Source organism: Empidonax traillii, unplaced genomic scaffold (assembly GCF_003031625.1).
Source record: "Empidonax traillii isolate 1590-97213 ecotype Southwest subspecies unplaced genomic scaffold, ASM303162v1 scaffold177:size1754471, whole genome shotgun sequence".
Classification (NCBI taxonomy): domain Eukaryota; kingdom Metazoa; phylum Chordata; class Aves; order Passeriformes; family Tyrannidae; genus Empidonax; species Empidonax traillii.
In genome coordinates, this window is record NW_020955370.1 from 974,468 (window position 1) to 992,835 (window position 18,368).

General features: G+C 49.5%; 1 protein-coding gene across 2 annotated transcripts in view; it reads right to left on the reverse strand.

Moving 5' to 3' along the window:
* SEPT9 (septin 9) overlaps positions 1-17,825 on the reverse strand; it is a 133,324-nt gene extending 115,499 nt beyond the window's left edge. The window contains exon 1 of one of the 2 annotated variants that reach the window (XM_027886096.1): positions 17,569-17,825. In XM_027886096.1, coding sequence (XP_027741897.1) covers positions 17,569-17,590 — 22 coding nt within the window. In that variant the 5' untranslated portion in view covers positions 17,591-17,825. The remainder of the gene's footprint in view (positions 1-17,568) is intronic. The other variant, XM_027886101.1, reaches the window with a different exon arrangement.
* Between the last annotated feature and the right edge of the window lie 543 nt (positions 17,826-18,368).

Genomic DNA, 18,368 nt, shown 5'->3' on the forward strand with positions numbered 1-18,368 from the left:
TCAAACAGTGCAGGGACTGTGCCTTTCCCCATGAATTCATTCAGAGGTGAGTAAACTCAGTCCTCAGATATTCACTTCATGAAAATAACAAGATCATTTCATCACTCCTTGTGATCCTCTGTTCTTTGCTGCCCACAAATTCCTCACAGCTGATAGTCATTCAGAGATACGCTGGACAATCATGAAAGCACCAAAAAAAATTAGCACAAGCAGTTTTTCATGTGAAAAAGCATGTTAGTCATCATCTGTGATCCTTCTGCTTGGAGTGTTCCAGTAATCCGGCTGGGCAGCAGAAAAAGATGCCACGTCACCACACCAACACATCAGATGACTTGTGCAAATGCATATTTATAACACAAGTATCCTCACAAATTGGAAGGGACTGGAAAAACAGGCCTCTTGTATGTGTTGTCAGCTTTACTGGCTTATGGGATTCTTTTACTTAGCAGCAGGAGGGAAAGGAAAAGGATTTGCTCAGGAACAGAGAACTGCTCTTGAGGAGCTCTGCTGGTTGGGAATGGATCTGGTAAGCGCTGTCAAGCCTAAAATCCCTTCCAGTTCACTGTTGAAGACAACCAGCTTTCCAGAGAGGTCTTGTCCCTCTAAATTTACCCTTTCTTCACCACCCTCCTCACTTGTTCACACTTCTTATCTGCTGAAATCCAAGAGAGAAGCAGGACACAGGAACTGGAATTCAATGCACAGTTGCCTTGTGGCATTTTCACTAAACAAGGGGGTTTTGCAGGACGAGGTCACTGAGCTTTGAAAGCCATGGCAAGAGCAGCTTGGATCTGGTCCCATTTGTTTCTGCAGAACCTGAAGCATCCCAGCAGAAACGGGAAGGAGGGAAGGCATCTGAACACACCCAAGCTGCAGCCTTGCTCAAAGAAGGAAATAATCAAACTCTTACATTAACCAGCTGCCCCAAGAACTTCAGCAAGCTAAAAATGTGTTAGTTAATAATTAACAGTAATAACACAAGAGTCCTCAGGAGCCTGAATGGACAAGGGATAAGGCCCAGAGTACTATGGAAACAAAGAACAAAACAAACAATCACCACTCATCCTTTGCCTTCCAAAAACCCCAAGCATTTACAGCTTCCAGACCCATAAGTGCACCTCACTTTCTCGGGTTCGTCTGGCAATGGCCGTGGATTAGCGGGAGAAAACCACTGTCAGATTTGAAGGAGGGGAAAGGAATTTTAAAACTGCAGTGTGGTATTTCCATATGGATCAAATACTCCCAAAGCTGCCCTTGCAGCTCTGCTCCCCACTCCCACGGGCCCGTAGCGCTCTGGCTGTGACTATGCAGGAAAAGTCCTGGTGCAAACTTCCCAGCCCAGCATCTGGCTCTCTGCTGCACTCTGACTGACAGTGTGTTCAGCTTTAGCACATGAAGCAGCAACGTGGTACTTCAGGTCAAAAATAAAATAAAATTTATAGGTCATCCTTACTTAGATTTTAAATCAATTTCTTGCCATCTTCTTGTAACCTCAGCGCGACCCAGGTTTTATTTTTCAGCCCCCAGCACTTGCTCAGCGTCCACGTGCCGCATTTCCCTGCTCTCATTTCACGCACAGAACTCCCAAACTTGTGTTTCGGAGGGTCCCTCTGGCAACAGACACCGCTGGATTTATCCCCGGAGCCCTGCGAGCCTGGGGCTGCCACGAGGATGTAATACAGACCCCTCTGTTTGCCAGGCTCTGGAAGGCAAATGTTGATTTTTCCCAGAGAGGGGTGGGGGTGTATAAAGGAGAAAAGCCGGGAACAAAGAGGCAGAGGCACAGCGGCCAAAGGGCAGCAGTTGACAAAGGGCAGAGGTCAAGGGCTCTCCCGAGCCTGGGTGACCCACAGGGATGACCCACAGGGGTGCTTGTCAGAAGTGTGGCAGCACCCGGAGTGAACAGGACACCCAGAGCAGACCCCTCCACTTCAGACTGCCCAGCCTTAGTGAGCTCCTCCTCCTCACAGCTGGAGGAGACACAGGGCAGCCTTTGGTTTGGAGATCAGTGTCCAACTCTGAAGAAACTGTAAGTCCAAATTTCACTCCAGACTTGGACCAAGTGTCCTTTTCCTTCAGAGATGCTCTACTGCAACCATGTAACATCCGGATGAAGGAACCAGCAGTAGGTAAAGTAGCAGCCAAGGGGACATAGACACAAAACCTCTTCCTAGCAAGAAACTCAGATGAATATTCAGGGTCAAGATTCACAAACACTTTGGCCACTTGATGGAGAAGACAATTGTGGAAGGGCATTAAGATCAAGTAAACAATGGCCACTTTTCTCTGTGCAACCATCCACACAAATATATAGATTCTAAATATACTTCAGGCTCCAAATGCTACCTGGAGCCCTTCCACCTGAGCATCCCTGGTGCAGCAGCAGCAGCCTGAACAAACACACTCATCACACCACATACATACAGCTCACACATGAGCCTGTATCATTTGGCTGAGAGTAACACCCCTGTGATACTCTGGTATTACACAGAACAGCCTTGGAGTCAGAAAGCCCAAGCTCCAGACTGTGGTTCAGAAACCAGCTCCTTGCATAGCCCTACACAAGAAACTTAAACTCACCATCACAGTTTCTCCCTTGGGACATCACACATCCACATTCTAACATTTATCTTTGAACCCAGCCCCAGTTGCATCTTGTCTCTCTGCTCACCCAAGGCTAATCCTGCCCTAGGAAGACGCTGAGGTGGATGGGCAGTGAGGATCAATTCAGCTGTGATAGAGGAGTCAGGAACTGCTCAGCCACCATCAGGCTCTAACATGACTTGCTGCACGTAACTTTCCTCCTCCGCATATTCTTTTCTCTGCCTGTAAAATGAGGTGTCAGGCACTTCCCCTGCTTATAGGAGTTAGAGGGATATATTATTTAATGTTTTTACATTTTAGCTGTACCATAAAGAATGACTCAGGCACTATCTATAGATGCCTGAGATAATGTCCGCTGCCCCTGAACAGGAGGGAAGGGAAGTTACAATATGAGACTACAATGAAGCCCTTCACTCACACAATTGAGGGTTTTTTCCTCCTATTAATTCTACCCCAGAAGTAGCTAAGGCAACCCAGTTTCATAATCTAGTAACGTTCTTTGGTGGTTTTCCTCATATCTTACAATTATACTTAATAGTGGCTGCAGCAGGGAAGTTGGAACAGAGGAGAACTTCAGCCAAATTTTAGGACATATTGGAGTGCCTAATGCTGCAGATCAGCTTACACCAGAGTTTGCAAAAGTGCCTCTACAAAACTGCAGTATAACTCCATCTGTACCTTAGGAGCTGCTGCATTTAAGAGCTCCCTTTTCCATCTCCAAGTCAGACACCCACAGAAAACCTAACCACGCTCCCAAAACCAGCTTAAAGGTTCTATCTCTGAAGGGTCAGTCAACTCCAAGATTAAATTTCCCGTGTTCTCTCCCCCAGTCTCTCTCCTTTAAAGATATGTAACAGAGGACCAGGTTCTCACAAATCCTCATCGCCCATGCTGTGCTCTAGAATGTATTTGCTGTGTCCTGCTGCTGCACATCAGAGGAGCAAGATACCAGCACAAAAGCACTAAGTTCATTTAAAAACAAGATGTAGAATCACTACTGAAGTGCCAATGTCATAGTGGGTTATCCTTTAAAATCTTTGTAAGGGATAAAGGGCAGCCACCAATTTTTTTCTCTCTGATGACCAGCGGCAAGACCTGAGGCAACAGCATGAAGCTGTGTCAGGGGAGGTTTAGGCTGGATATTAGGAAAAGGTTCTTCCCTCAGAGGGAAGCTGGGCACTGGAACAGGCTCCCCAGGGCAGTGGTCATAGCCCCAAGCCTGACAGAGCTCAAGGAGTGTTTGGTCCATGTTTTCAGGCACACTGTGAGATCTTTGGGGCCATCCTGAGCAGTGCCAGGAGTTGGATTACAGTGGTGCCTGTGGGTCCTTTCCACCTCAGGATATTTTATGATTCCATGAAAAAATCATTCTACAGTTCAAACACCTACATTTCTGCCAAGCCATACTCTGCAACAGTCAGCCCTGCAGCAAGGCAGCAGGAAAATTAAGATTAGGTTCATTTAAATAGAGGCCAGATGTAAGAACCACCTCTTGATGCTGCTCTGTGATTTACACATGCCTCTCTCCAGGTACCCAGCGATCCCAACACAACTTGTTCCTCTAATGGGCTTCTCCAGCTGCCAGCAAGGGAAAAGTAAAGCACCTGGCACCCCCAAACAGCTCAGCCCTGGCAAAAGGCAAAGTGAAATCACTCCTGGCACAGGTGAAAACCATTCTACGCCACGGAGCAGCGCCTGCAGCCTCTGAGGAAGCCTTTCTCTCTATAAAGAGGGCTCACAGAGGGGGACACAAAGCCTATTCTGTGGGTTTGGCTGAAAGGCAGCTTTGTACGTGGCCCATGGCACGCTCGGTGTAAGGGAGCCGGGCAGTGGAGCTCTGGGTCCCATCCAGAGCCCCTCCCTCCAGTCACTCACCCCAGTGACACAGATGTTCAGTCTCCACTATGCAAATCCTTGCCACAAAAAAAAAAAAAAAAAAAAAGGCAGTGGCTGCCTTTGAGTAACCCAAAACCTCCGTGCACTGACCCTGGCACTGCCCAGAGCTTGAGCCGTGCCAAGCAGTGGCACGAACGAGGATTCCCAGCAGGGTGAAGCTTATGAACATGTACCTTATGCCACAGAAATGAACCACACAGTGACATGCACCAGTCAGACCTGACAGGTTTTTCCCCTGTCTAGAGGCTCAGGTCACTCCTGCTGCCCTCGACAACACCATCAGAGTTCATTGCACGAGCTGAACTTTCACAAATGGCACCTCCTGCTGTCAGAGGACTCCAACACCTCTTGCCCAGAGGGGATCCAAGGCACTGCCACGTCACTCCAGCCCAAACCTACCCCAGCCCTTTATATCCCTGGCAGGAGCATCACACAGGCAGGATCCTCCCTGCCGTGTCCAGAGCTGTGGGACTGACACAGGGCCAAGGGAGGATGCTCTGGGGGGTGTCAAAATTCCAGCCTTATCTCCAGAGGCTGAGATCATGAGTAGAAAATGTTTCTGTGTTGTCTCAGCAAGCTTCCTGCTGGCACCCCTCTTCCTCTCCACAAAAGCACCTCTCTGTGAGCAGCTTTGGAGCCAGAGAAGAATGTCCACTGGTAGAGGCTAAATCTATTTACCATTTCTGAGACCTCAGATCTGTGACAGTGCCAGCTGCTCCTCAACCACCTGTGTCCTGAGCAGGTCAGGGGAAGCAGGCCCAGCTGCAGGAGAGATGCTGCTGCCACTTCTTTTAGAAACAGCTGGCACACCAAGCATTCACCACACTGCTGCAAGCTGGCAGCCACTTGCTTTAGTGTCTGAAGGAAAGATGCCCACCACCTAGGACCATAACCAGATCTCCAAGGGATTGGATTCCTCACTCCAAGATACCTGGAAGCCTTGGGGCAGCACCTCACTGTCTGCTCAAGAGCCCCAGCTACCCCCCATACTTAGCAGGAGAAGGGCTCTGCAGCAGTGAGTCACATCCCCAGATGGAGGTGGAAAATTGGGTGATTCATCTGGCAGCCCCTGGCTGGAGAGAGGCTGCAGGGAGCAGCTCTGATTTAGAGATGCTTTTAGATGGCTCGACTCAGGCAAAATTAAATTCCACCTTGTTTTTTTTCCAGGCCTTGGTCCTCTGTAATTCAGGATATTGGCTCCCTCTTAGCTTTAAGATCAGTGACTGAAAGGCAGCTGCCAGAATAGGAAGCACTTTGGTTATCTGCACAGACAAGGAGCACAAGTCATGGCACCTGATTGTGTCCCAAGCTGGCCACAAAAGCCAATGAAGCAGCTTGTTCCTCTGCAACTCAGTTTCCTTGGCAATAAAGTGGCATATTCATGTCTTTGAGAGATGAGAGGGCCACATTTATCCACAAGCTAAATCCCCTGGAGAAGCCCAAAATCCCTCTTCTGTAGGCTCTGCCCAGGTGATGCAAGCACCAAGCAAGGTCACTGCCAGCAGACCTGTGCTCCAAGAGAAGGTGACAGAGATAAGTGAGGGACAGAAGGTGACAAGAGAGGGAACTGTCATCCCTCATGCCCTAAGTTCCTTGTGAATAAACAAAGCACTGACCTCTAGGGCTTTTGGGCATCTGTCACCATTAGTTTATTCCATAAGAAAGTGAAATCAAAAAACCCCCACGGCTGAAACAGCGCTTAATCTTGCAAAGATTATGATGACATGATTTGAAAAGCAGAGGAGGCTGTTAAGCCCCCAAAGCAGAGGTCTCTACTTGCTTTATAGTCTTATTTTGCCCATAATCTATAGGCACCAGGGCTGGGGTGCTTCCAGGATGTTCTGAGGGACTATGTCAAGGCCATTTTTAATCCAAAGCCTGACCCTCCCAGCTGTGTTTTGACCTAAGGACACATCATGCATTAACTACCAGAAATGGGAAAGAGAGGTTTTTAAAGATAAAGATGATCCCAAGTGCGGATAAAATTTTAGACAATATTAGAATTCAAATTAATCCTGATCCACTGGAAATGGACAACCATCAAAAAAACTTGAATAGGATGCAGTGTGACCCAGTAAGGTCTAATTTACACACCAGACTCAAGTCAGTGGTTGCAGGAGGCTCCTGTAAAAGACTGATGTCCCCCATGGGCGGAATTGCCAGGTTGTATCATCATCGAGGTTAGGGTGGTAAGTACTCCAGACAGGTGCTTGCAGAAGGTGAGATGTAGCTGAATGCAGACTGAGGTGTGGAAGACAGTGCAGAGCTGTGTAAATGAGATGGGCAGCAGCATCCAGGCTCAGCTACATGGGACAATCTCCAGTAGAGCTGTTCCCTTTTCCAACCCCTAATGCTGTGCACTGGATCCCCAACGTGAAGAGCCTCCAGGTGCCAGGCAGAGCAGCCCCAGTCCAAGGGCTTGTTTGCACTTCCCCAGCTTGTCTATCTGAGGTTCTGCCTCCTGTGTAATCATCCAGCTACATCAAAGAAGGCAGGCAGGCTGCCCACCCACTGCTCCCTCAAATCTGCCTCAGCCCACCCTGTCCTGCAGCCCTACAAGTGCCCAAGGAGTGGCACAGCCTCATGGAAACGCCCCAACATCCTCCTCCCAGCAGGGTTAACGAGGTCCTGCAGGCTCTGTGCATAAGCCACGGATTTTGCCTTGGGTCTGTGAGTACCTTGGAACAGGACAAGGTGCCACACACCACCTGCTCCAGCTCCACGTGACAGCCAGGTATTTGTTCGGAGAGAAACGCAAACAAACCCACCCTGCAAAGCTTCGTGCTCTCCTAGAAATTCAAACAAGGTCATCTCCAGATGGAAAGCAGGAGAGCAAGAACAGTCCTGGCTAAAGGCACAGCCCCAGTGCCTGTTTGGGCAGCCCTGGCAGCCCACAGCCAGCAGAGAGGAGGGGATGAAGAGAGAGGAGCAAAGCCACAGCTCATCAAGCCCTGTGTACATCTCTGCCAGCACAGCTTCTGTTTGCCCATCCACTGACCCACACTCCTGGGTACACCTGAGCAGCAGGAAACACTTCTCCCCCTTGTATCCCTCTCAGCATGAACAGGAGCCTGTTCATCAGGTGGAGGGGCTCTGGACACAGAAACACCTCCCCAGGGCTAGGAACGAGGAAACTGTTTATTTTTACCCAGGACTAAGGTCAGGTTTTGCTCCTAAGCTTGTCAGAAGCTGTGTGACTATTCCCTGTACTGACCTTCCAGCTCCTCATTTTCCAGTGTCCATCAAATGACAGGAAAGGCTCAGTAAGACCTGAACATTAATCCAGGCACATATTATGAAACGTATTTTTGCTATTCCCTCTGCACCATGGCTCAAACACAGGACTCTTGCTTTTCCAATAATGATCTCTAAAATCTCCAGAAAGACAAGCACACAAAAAACCCCCCACAGATCCACAGACATCCTCCTCCTCCTCACTGTCCAAAAGGCCTGATGTACATTTTCAAACACTGGCATGTGATGCTGATTTCCTGGAGAGTGGTTGGCCCATGAAGGACCATGTGGAGCAGAGCAGACTGAAACCTCCACAGATGGATCAAACTCTCAAGGGCTGGAGCTCATCCTTCCCCAGATTAACTCATTGCTCCCAACATTAACTGCAGGAATCAGCTGTCAGGCTATTTCACATCATTGCTGGGAGGTTTATCTGACAAAAACCCACTCTGGGAAATAACTCACAGCCTCTTGCTCCAGCTGCCAAGCAGGATGGGGAGACCACCCAAGCCATGACATCCCCAACAAGCCACAGCACCGACAGCCTTTCAGTACTCAGATGTGGGACTGACAACTGAGGCATCTCACTTGTCAGAACAGCAATTTGGGAAAGCGTTTACAGATGCAGATGTAGCTGAATGACAATTAACGTCAAAGGGCAATTAGCTGCAGTAATGTCAGTCCTTCAGGCTGTGTCTGAGCTGTTCAGTAAATACTCAACAGCTCTGGGAGTCATAATTTACCTGCTTAAAAAAAAAAAAAAAAAAATTAAAAAAGAGGCACTTGAAATCCCACAGTGTGGCGGTTTTGGTACAGCTTGGGCACAACTCAAACTCATATTTCTAAGTATTATAACCATTTTATTGAAACATGCTCTCAAGCATATGAAGAAAAGATGCCAAAAGGGGAAAAAAAAAAAAAAAAAAGGGTTGTGTTTTTTTTTTTGACTGAGCTGCAAGAGCATGTTATGAAGGTTTGAATTTAGGGATTTCACAGTGTTTCTACCAACTGACCTTAGATAAGGGCAATGCAGCACATGTGACTCCTTTTATCATCAGAACACTGAAAATCACAAAGTCAGAGAGGTTGAAAACCTTCCCTAAAGCAAAGTGAAGGACGAGAAGGATTATGGCATATCGGGATTGGACTGGCAACATCACTGACTTTCAGTGCTTCAAATTAAATTTTATGTGGGCAAAGAGTCATGTTCCTCGTTCCTACTGATTAAAGTTTATCTAGATTTTGCTTTTAAGTTTAAAAATTAATTGAAAGTCATCTTGGAAGGAAGATAGAAATTGAAAATTAGGAGAGCAAAGCATCTGGAGGGTGCTGGTCTCTGACCCCCCCGCCCCCACCACAGACCAAGGAGCTCCCACTGGGGTGGTGGGTGACACTTGCTCTTCTGCAGCCCAGACTGTGCCTCTCCTGCAGGCAAACAGAGCCTCCAGCCTGCTTAACTCACTGCAACAACCCCCCTGCCACCTCCCATGTGCAAGTCCCTTGTCCTGACTTGTAACGCTCCAAGTTCTGTTGTTCTTCTCAGCAGCTTTTACATGTACGTGCCCAGGCACTTACAGCTCAGCCCCTGAGTCATTCCACAGCTCCCAGCAGCGGCTGAGGGCATCTTGTCCTTGTTTCCTTTGTTTATTCTGTCCATTAAAGCTGGAGGCCATCCCCATTTCCCTGGATTACATCAAAACAAAGCAAACTGCACACCCGGGGGCTGCTCTTGAGGATCAGGACCAGCTCCCTCCCCAGGCACGTGTGCTCAGAGATTCCCTGGCATCCCCACCACGGCCTGCAGCCTTGGGACGTGACTCCAGACGAGCTGAGGGAACAACGAGTGTCAGGGACCCTCTGTGTCCCCAGCAGCTGCTTTGGGCTCAGCCCCACGAGGCCTTGGGGGGACTGCTGGGTGCCAAGATCTTCCCTTCCCAAAGGGAGCCAGTTTATCCCTCAGCAAGCACTCTCTCCCCCGGGAGCTGGAGCCCAAGCTCCATTATTCCCTCAGTCCCCAGAATAGCAATACTCCCACACCAGGAAATTATGGATTTTCTTGAGCATTACCGTGACCTTTTTAATTTCCATTCTGCCTTTAGCTGTCTCCTCCCCTACACTCCTTCTCTAAACAAATCTCAAAGCTGTACAAAGTGTTTCCTGTAAATAATACTCATCTGGCATGGACAAAGGAAAGAAAAAGAAAAAAAAAAAAAGAAACCCTTTTGCTGCTAGTTCCAGCTTGCAGTCATCCCTCCAGTTTAACTTCCATCCGCTTGACTTGGGAGCATGGAAGGCAGCACAGTGTTTGGGGTAAACAGAGGGAACAGTTACATGCTCTGGGTGTCAGAATTGAACCTGAAATTAAAAATTCAGGTCATGGAAGTAACAACTTATATTGTGCTTCTGATTGCTGCAGTGCAATGATCAGTGCTGAAGCTTGGGCAAGAACTTCCCAACCAGCCCCTTCGTGCCCAGTACAGTCAGCTCTTCTCACAAGTATCACAGTCATCGACAAAAAGACTTCCTTTTCCAGGCTCTAGTGCCATCCCACATGGATGTTGGCATCTGCTCTAGGGATATCTGAATCCCCCTGAGCCCTGTGAGAGGCTCACCTGAGCCTGTGTCACCCCAAGTTGTACAGCAGGAAGCAGATTCCCAGGCAGCCACGAATCCCCCCATCAAACATAAACCCTTTAAAGGGTGCCTTGAGCTGTCCTTGTCACTAGTAAGTCATTGCAGGCCACTGTGGGAACGGGCTGAGTCACCAGTGACTGTTCCACCTCTCCCACCACACCACTGCTTACAGCATGCAATTTGCACAGGGAGCGAGGGCTTCCCAAGCACAGCTGCTGCTTCTGAGGATACCAGGACCAGGCAGGACAGGGAACTCCCTGGTGTGGAGTTAAACGCAGTGGGATGGCCAGCTGGCATCACCCTGAGGGACAGGCGAGTCCCACCCTCTCCTGTGGGAAACCTCGGCTTGCTTTTTTTGTAAGCTCCCTGACAGGTTAAATCTTCACAAAGTGCTGCAATACAAAGCCCTCTCCTCTTCCTCAGATGTTTCCCTGGATTTGGATCTCACCTGAAGCTGCAAAACCCAAGACCCCCCTTGTCTAAGAGGTACAGGTTGGCCTTGCCCGAAGTGCCCCAGCATCAGCACTGCTTTGGGGAGGGATGTCCTTGCAGCAGCGGGAGCAGGGAGTTATTCCCTGCAGCATCTCCCCATTCCACGTGCCAGCACCTCTCCTTGCTCACCCCAGGTGGACATGGGAAGATGATGGGTGTTCTGGGGGAAGCAGATCATCACCCCGTTGCACCCCCACAGGGCTTCACATTCTGTTCTACACATGTCTGCATGTTGTGGTTTATTTGTTTTTCTCCACAGGCTGGATTTCCTTGCTTCTCCAAACTATTTTCTAACAGATATTGTTGGGATGTTTTTCTACCTGGAACAAAAGCGCTACCACTGCCCACACACACCACCAAGCCTGGCAATAGCAGAACACCCAACCAAACTCATCTCACTGGTCCAGCCACCCCAGCACAGCACGATGCTGCTGTAGGAGGTTTTTTTTTTTTCATAGCAAGGACCCATCAATCATCACAAGCCATCAGAAACATGTGATGGCAGATTGCATTTACATTTATAGCGATATATTCTGTCAGCAAGTGAGTAAAATAAAACAATTGTGTCTTTGGATTGGATTCTCATGGTCCCACCTCGGGTTTTGCAGCAAGGAAGCGCTGAGGTGAGTTTGCCAGGACTGATGCCAACAGCCATCAGCAACTCTCAATATCTGCTATGACACAGAAACAGACTGTGAGGCCCTGAAGTCACCTGAGAACAGTCTGTCTGAGTATCAAGGTCCTGTCATCCAACAGAGATTCCAACAACTTACAGCACTCAAGAAAATTACAGGCTTTTACTACCACAAGAGAGGACAGGCACATTAGAAACCTAATTTTCTAAAGAATGCAACGTTTTCATTTTAAAAGCGATCAGAAGAATTGTTAAAGGTTTTTATGTGTTAACCACACAGTGCAGACCTGGGTGATGCTGCCTCTTGGCATAGTGTTGGTTTGGGAGCTCGGTCTGTGACACTGCCTTGCTCATGTAGCCTTTGCCTCTGCCACCCATCACACACCAGTCATGAAGAAATTCGGAGATGGGGTGGGAAGGACATGCCTGCCTTTACTGGCATCCCCACAGCACTCTGGACAAAGGTACCCACTCTCTTTGGGCATCTCTGAATGTTGCTGCAGCTCAAACAATCCCAGGGCAGCAGCCAGTGGGAACATCAGAGGTCACATCCAACCATGTGTGCAGCAATGGAGAAGAGACTTAGGGAGAAATAGAGCAGGGAACAGCATGGTGTGGGAGGTAAGTGCTAAAAAAAAAATAAATAAATGAAGGGGACTGGGAGAAAAAACCCACCAGACAGAATGTGCAAATGTGAGCAGGCACCATGGCTGCTCTTCACTGCTTAAAAACAGGCAGGTATGGACTAGTTTGAGATGCAGTTGTCCAAACAGCGAGCAAGTGTTTGCCATGCAGAAACAGCATTTCATTTGTTCTTTTCTATGAGGGGCAGTGGACATTTGGTATCAACCAGCTTTCACGTGGATGTGAATGATGCAGATCATTCCTGGCAGCTGACCCAGCCAACCTGCAGAGCTTTCAGCATCCTGAAAATAATGCAAAGCCCTTTGTATGTGCACCAGCCTCCTGCTGCTCTCGGATTATCAAGAAACAATTTCATTTCATACTCCTTGTTTTCCTTCCTGTGATTTCAGTAACACAACACCAACACAAACCCATATCACAAAAACCTTCCACGGCCTCAGGCAAGGGACTGGAGTTCCTGGGGCAGCTCACTCCAGGGTGGCACTGCCAGCACCACCATCCCTCCTCTTGCCTCTGCTCCTGGGCCCTAAAACTCTCCCCTCACACTTTTGTTTTCATTTTCTGGCTCACACTGACTTTCTCGATGCTTCAGCTCAGCTCTGCCACCAACGGGAAGGGAAAAAAGCTCAGGGCAGACTTCACTGCCCTGCTCGAGCTGAGAGTCCTGACAGAGGGAGGATGAGGGATGGAAGGCAGCAACAGAGCTGAAATGGCATCCTCTGAGCAAGGTGAGAATAGGAGCCAGTTTTTAAACAAAACACCCCCCCAGCACAAACACTTCTGCCTCTAATAAAGACAACCATGAGCTCAGAGACCAGCACGGTGGCTGCTCCTCCACCTGTGACTCTGGTGGTAGCTCATTCCTACCAAGCAGTGAAGACACAAGATAAAATGGAAACCCTGTCACTCCTGCAAAAGCCTTCCCAAAGGTTGATGCCTTTCCTTACTACACTGTCTATTTGTAGGAGGGCCCTGCCCAGCCCTGACACAAGTTGCTGCACTTCATCATAAACCAGGTTGTTGCTGGAAAACCACAAAGTCCTCTGGTCTCAAAACACACGGGCTAAAACTTGCAACAGAGACACCTCAAGTGTTCTTTGGCACATCAGGCACAGACAGGGCTGTGTCACAGAGATAACAGGTGGAAATGGGGCCACAGGACAGGTCATTCTCCTGAGCCAGTGGAGGTGTTGCTTGCACTGAACTCAGGATTTGAGCAACAGGTTTGAACAGCCACAGACTGAGGATCCAGCTTCTTGGAGCTGGCTGCAAATCCTCACTCTACAATTTTTTTCTCTTCTGTGATATCTTGTTGGCCCAGCAATACAGGTTTTGGGGAGTAAGAGCTAGCTGAGAGTTTGAGCTGAAAAACAATGGCTTTTTTATTTTTTTTATATTTCAAAACAAGCTATTTCAAATTTCTGTTCCAAATGACAATCTAAAATTAAATGAATGTTTTTGTTGGATCCAAGCAATATTTTTTCCTTGATACTGCAGTTTGGCCAGTGAACTACATTTAAAAAAAATAAAAAAAAACCCTCCCCAGCCTGAACAACTCTGTTCATTTTTCCACAGCTCAGACACAGACAGTGCCAGTTCAGTGACAGGAGATGGGGTCTGGTTCAGGAGCAAACAATGGGCTCTGCAGACACCAGGTCATCTCTGCCCCACCCAGAAGCTTTTATGGCAGAGAGGTTAAAAGTCATTGAGGGAATCAGACTGGGCCTCTCTTGGATTATCAGCCTGAAAAAGATCCAGTCTCGGTTTTTCCAGCCCATCTCAGACTGGCTGCAGCCAGAGATGGACTGAGGCCCCTCCAACAGACAGCACTGGTCCAGTCACAGCCCTTGAGGGTTTTTTAGGGGTGGCCACGTCCATCCACTGCTGCTCCACTGAGCTTTGATGAACTTGGTTCGCTGTGGCACATCCCCTGTGCTGTCACAGCTGCACATCAGCCCCTGCTCACCCCCAGCAAGAGCTCTCTTGCTTTTCTTCACTCACTGGATGTACTGGGGCACAACAGGAGCCCCTTGGTGGGGTACAAACCCCATCTGCCTCCCAACACCTGTAGCTGCTGCTGCCCTGGACCAGAGATACAGGTACTCAGCATCAGCAGAGCCATGTGCTGTTGGCTCCAAGGCAGGAGGGGACCCTGGGACACTACAAACCAACCATCAGAGGACAGGGCTCTTTCCCCAGAGCTTCCCAGCCTAGATAGAACCCCAGAAGAGTTTGGGTTGGAAGGGACCTCAAAGACCATCTAATTCCAACCCCCTGCCATGGGCAGGGACACCTTCCACTAGACCAGGTTACTCAGAGCTCCATCCAACCCAGTCTTGAACATTTCCAGGGATGAGGCAGACACAAATTCTCCAGATAGCACCAGCAACTCCAATTTGACTTATATTCTATTGCCCGTGTTTTATAGGGAATCATTTTATGACTCATGATATGGGAAAAAAATTGTTCCCAAATCCTCCTGCAGTGATGGAATCACAGTTCCCGCTGTTACGCCTGCAGTTTTTCCTACAGCTTTAGCTCGTTTGTGAGGAGTTATTCCTCCCTAAGTACCTAAGCAATAAATCAGGAGTCTGCAGTTCAGGTAGTTATCTGTAACCACTATAGATAACTCTGGAGGTACTGTAATTCCAGTGATCCTTATTTCAATGCACGCCAACAAACCTGAAACTGTCCCTGGCCAAAACCATTTGCACCATCCTTGAAAACACCTATAAATCATCGTGTCATTTATCACAAATCCTGTCTATTGCTTCTTTGGCCATGCAATTGAGCTTGAGTAATGGAAAATGAGAATCAAAAAAAAAAAAAATCCTTAAAAAAATTAGTATTCCAGGACAAGTTCGCCTTTAGCATCTGAAATAACAGACATCCCCAAGGCAAACATGTAAGGGCTGGCTTCAATAGAAGTTATTGCTCATTTCTAACTCGGTGTTATTCCCTGTTTCATGCTCTCCCCTCCTCCTTCTCCTCCTGCTGCTGCTGCCAGAAGCTCCAGGAACACAAAGCATGGCCGGGCTGAACAGATATGGCACAAAGGTCTGAGCCTCTCTGCTTGTAAGAGGTGAAACATGGGAAGGTAAACTCTTCATCCCAACCCCACCTACGTGGCTTGTGCTCAGAAGTCACAGTAGATGGGTAATGATTTCCCCTGAAGTCCTTTAGAGAAGGAGAATCTTGCCTGGGGTGGGGAACAGCCTGATAACAGGAGAGCACTACAGCAGCCTCGCTGTGCTCACGGAGGGGGATGGAGCTGGAGCTCCAGCCCTTTGAAGTCAAGCAAGACCCTCCAGCTGGGTTCAGCAGGACCCAGTCCACAAAACAGATCCAGAATGTACCAGAGAGGGGCAAACAAGGCCAGGGAGAAATGCTCCCAAACCCCCAAAAACGTTTACAAGATGCTTTTCCCCCTTTGTCATAATTTTCTGGAGTTTCTCAGCCAGGCGCTGTGTTTCCAGCCCATCAGGGGCTGTCAGCATCAGCCTTTACAGCTGAGAGACACTGTGTCATCTCTCTGGCAGCAGAAAGCCCAGAGGCTCTGCAGCACCCTGTACATCTCATGTCTTGGAGAAGCAATCTGGATTCCCAGTAAAATCTCCCCAAGCGAGTGACCATCGCTGTGCCCCGATTGGTGAACACACCAGAGAGATGGGCCGAGGAGAGCTGGCTCCACCCCTCGCAGAGCTGGCAGCTCTCCAAGGTGGCCTCCGTCCAGCACCTTCTGCCCCACGAATCTGTGGCAGGAACAACCCCAGCACAGCGGGAACAGCAGCACCGAAAGTGAAGCCTTTGCAAAGCGGAGCTGCCCGTGCTTTTTGCAAGGTGTGAGGTGTCGTAAGAAGTGCACTTAATTCTGTTGCTTCCGTGTAGTGTATTCTGGGCGCTGCAATTCTCCTGTCCTTTTTATTTAAGCAGCTGCACCGTACCCAGGGAAATGTCAAAGCAGTGTTTCCAAAACACAACCACAGTCCCTTTGAATTAAAGGTACTGGCCAGATGTCAGCCACTCTCAGTTGTAAAAAGTGAAGGAGGATTTGGGCACCAACCAGAGACACGTCAGGGGCTTTGCAACGCCCCAGCTCGGCTCCAGCACAGCCCATCCAAAGCAAGCAAAGCAACAAAGGACCACTTGGCCTCATCTGCAAGGAGTCACAATATCAGGTCACGGTGCTGACAGCTTTTTCATGTGACAGCCAGTTATCTCCAAACCTGTTCTTGCACTGTTCCTGTCTACTCCAGCCACCATGTGCCCCTCAGGAGGCCAGAACAAATAGTAGGTTTCCCTACACACATGCACAACCATTAATACCCAGTTTAATCCATTACAACATGCTAATAATCACGTTCAGGCTTTCTTGGGTTCCCAGCATAAAAGCCATAATAAAACCTCCCTGGCAGCCCATTTAGCAACACTAATGAGAAAAGAAAAAATGTGCAAGAGAGAAACATTACTAATTAATTTCAACAATAAGCAGGCAGCAGCATCACAGAGGGAATTTTCTGAGTCAAGACAAATCCCCAGCTCCTGTGGCTCATGAGTTCAGGCAGAGTCCTGTTGGCCATGATGTGGCTCGAGTGACTGGCAGCACAGCAGCTGCCACCAGCACCCCTATAGAGCAGCCAGACCTGTGGCTCAGGGCATTAGGAGGAGGTTGGCACGCTGACACCACGTCCCTACGGTGGCCAGGGCAAAGCCAGGGCAGAACTTGGCTTAGAGAGCACTGAGAGCAAAGTCCTGCAGCTGGAGGAGCTGCCAGAAGCACCTGAGCTTTACAGAGTGAGCAGGGGACCTTTAACAGGAGACCTGTCCACTCTCTTGTGCACCAGCCACTTCCTGGGGTCGCTGGCAGGATTCCAGAGTGCTCTTAGGAATGACCCCAGTCATGGATGCTCATTCCTCTTAGCCAGGAAAGAAGGAGCCTACATGAGCACAGGGCACCATGTCCTCATCCCACAGGGCAAGACTGGGAAAACCAGGATGGGGAGAAGGGAGAAGAGAGCCCCCCCCAGCATTATGGCACCCCAGCTCTTACATCCCGTTTGGAAACCCCTCCAGCCCTGAGTGTAGACAGTGTCACACACGCCACCACTGCCCCGCTCCGATTTCACACTTCCACTGGGCACTGAATCTCCCCCCGTGCTGGCACAGGTGCCTCCTGATAACGAGCTCCGTGTCACCAGTGCCGGGTTCCGCCTGGAATAAGCCACCTCCCTGCATTTGCTTTGCTTTTTAAGCCTTTTCCACTGATCAAGAGGGTCTGTTTATCCACAGCGAAACAGCCGTTCATCCTCCACAGAGTGCTCATAGAGAGAAGGGCTTGTGCAAGTGGTACTTTGGGGTTTTTTAAATATTTTTTTTTTCCCCCTAGTACAGACACAAAGGGAGAGAGGTGAGAGGAGAGGGAGGCTCACCTGAATACGAGGATTTCTTCATGCCGTCGCTCCGAGCTGTGACATGGGAGCAGGAGGAGCGAGGCCGAGCGGTCCCCGGGGTGCCACGATCCTTTAGTGGGCAGGCACGGGGAGGGGACGCGCACACCGCCACCGCATCAGAGCGCCCGGCTCCGGTCGGGGGGCAGCCCCAGCGCTCCCAGTGATTAGCACACACCTTTCCGAGTGGGTTGTGGGCTGTTCCAACTCTCCTGGCACAGGCAGGGGTAGAGCAAGGCTCAGCCTCTGCAGCGGCTGCACCTTAACCCCTCGGAAAACAAATAATCCCCGGGGTTTATCCCTGCCAGCTCCCAGCCCTGGAAATCCCGGCGTATTTAGCCGGTGCAGCAAAGGGAAAGGGGTGGAATTTCACTCCTCCAGCCCGGCGCACCCCATGGATTTGATTCAGCCCTTGGCTGCCGGAGCGGCTCGGGTCAGCGCTGCTCTCCAGTCTCTAGTTCAAAGTGCGCTGCTGACCCGTGGAAGGGCCTCTTTTCCTCTCCAAACCCACACGAACAGGACTCAGTTAAGGCTGTAAGCCGAGCAAAAACGCCCGTGCAGGCTTACACCACGGGGAGAGAGCTACGTGTGAGTACTCACTGCTGCGGGGATGCAGAGCCACGTACCCCATAACCAGCTCCCCCAGGAATCTCCCCGGGTGCGGGGAAGAGGAGGCTTCATTTAGCTATTCCTCATGTGCCAGGAGGGCAGACATGCTCTGATCATTCCCCTGCGAGACACAGGTTGGGCAATTAATTACGCAAATGCAATCAGCCGGGGGC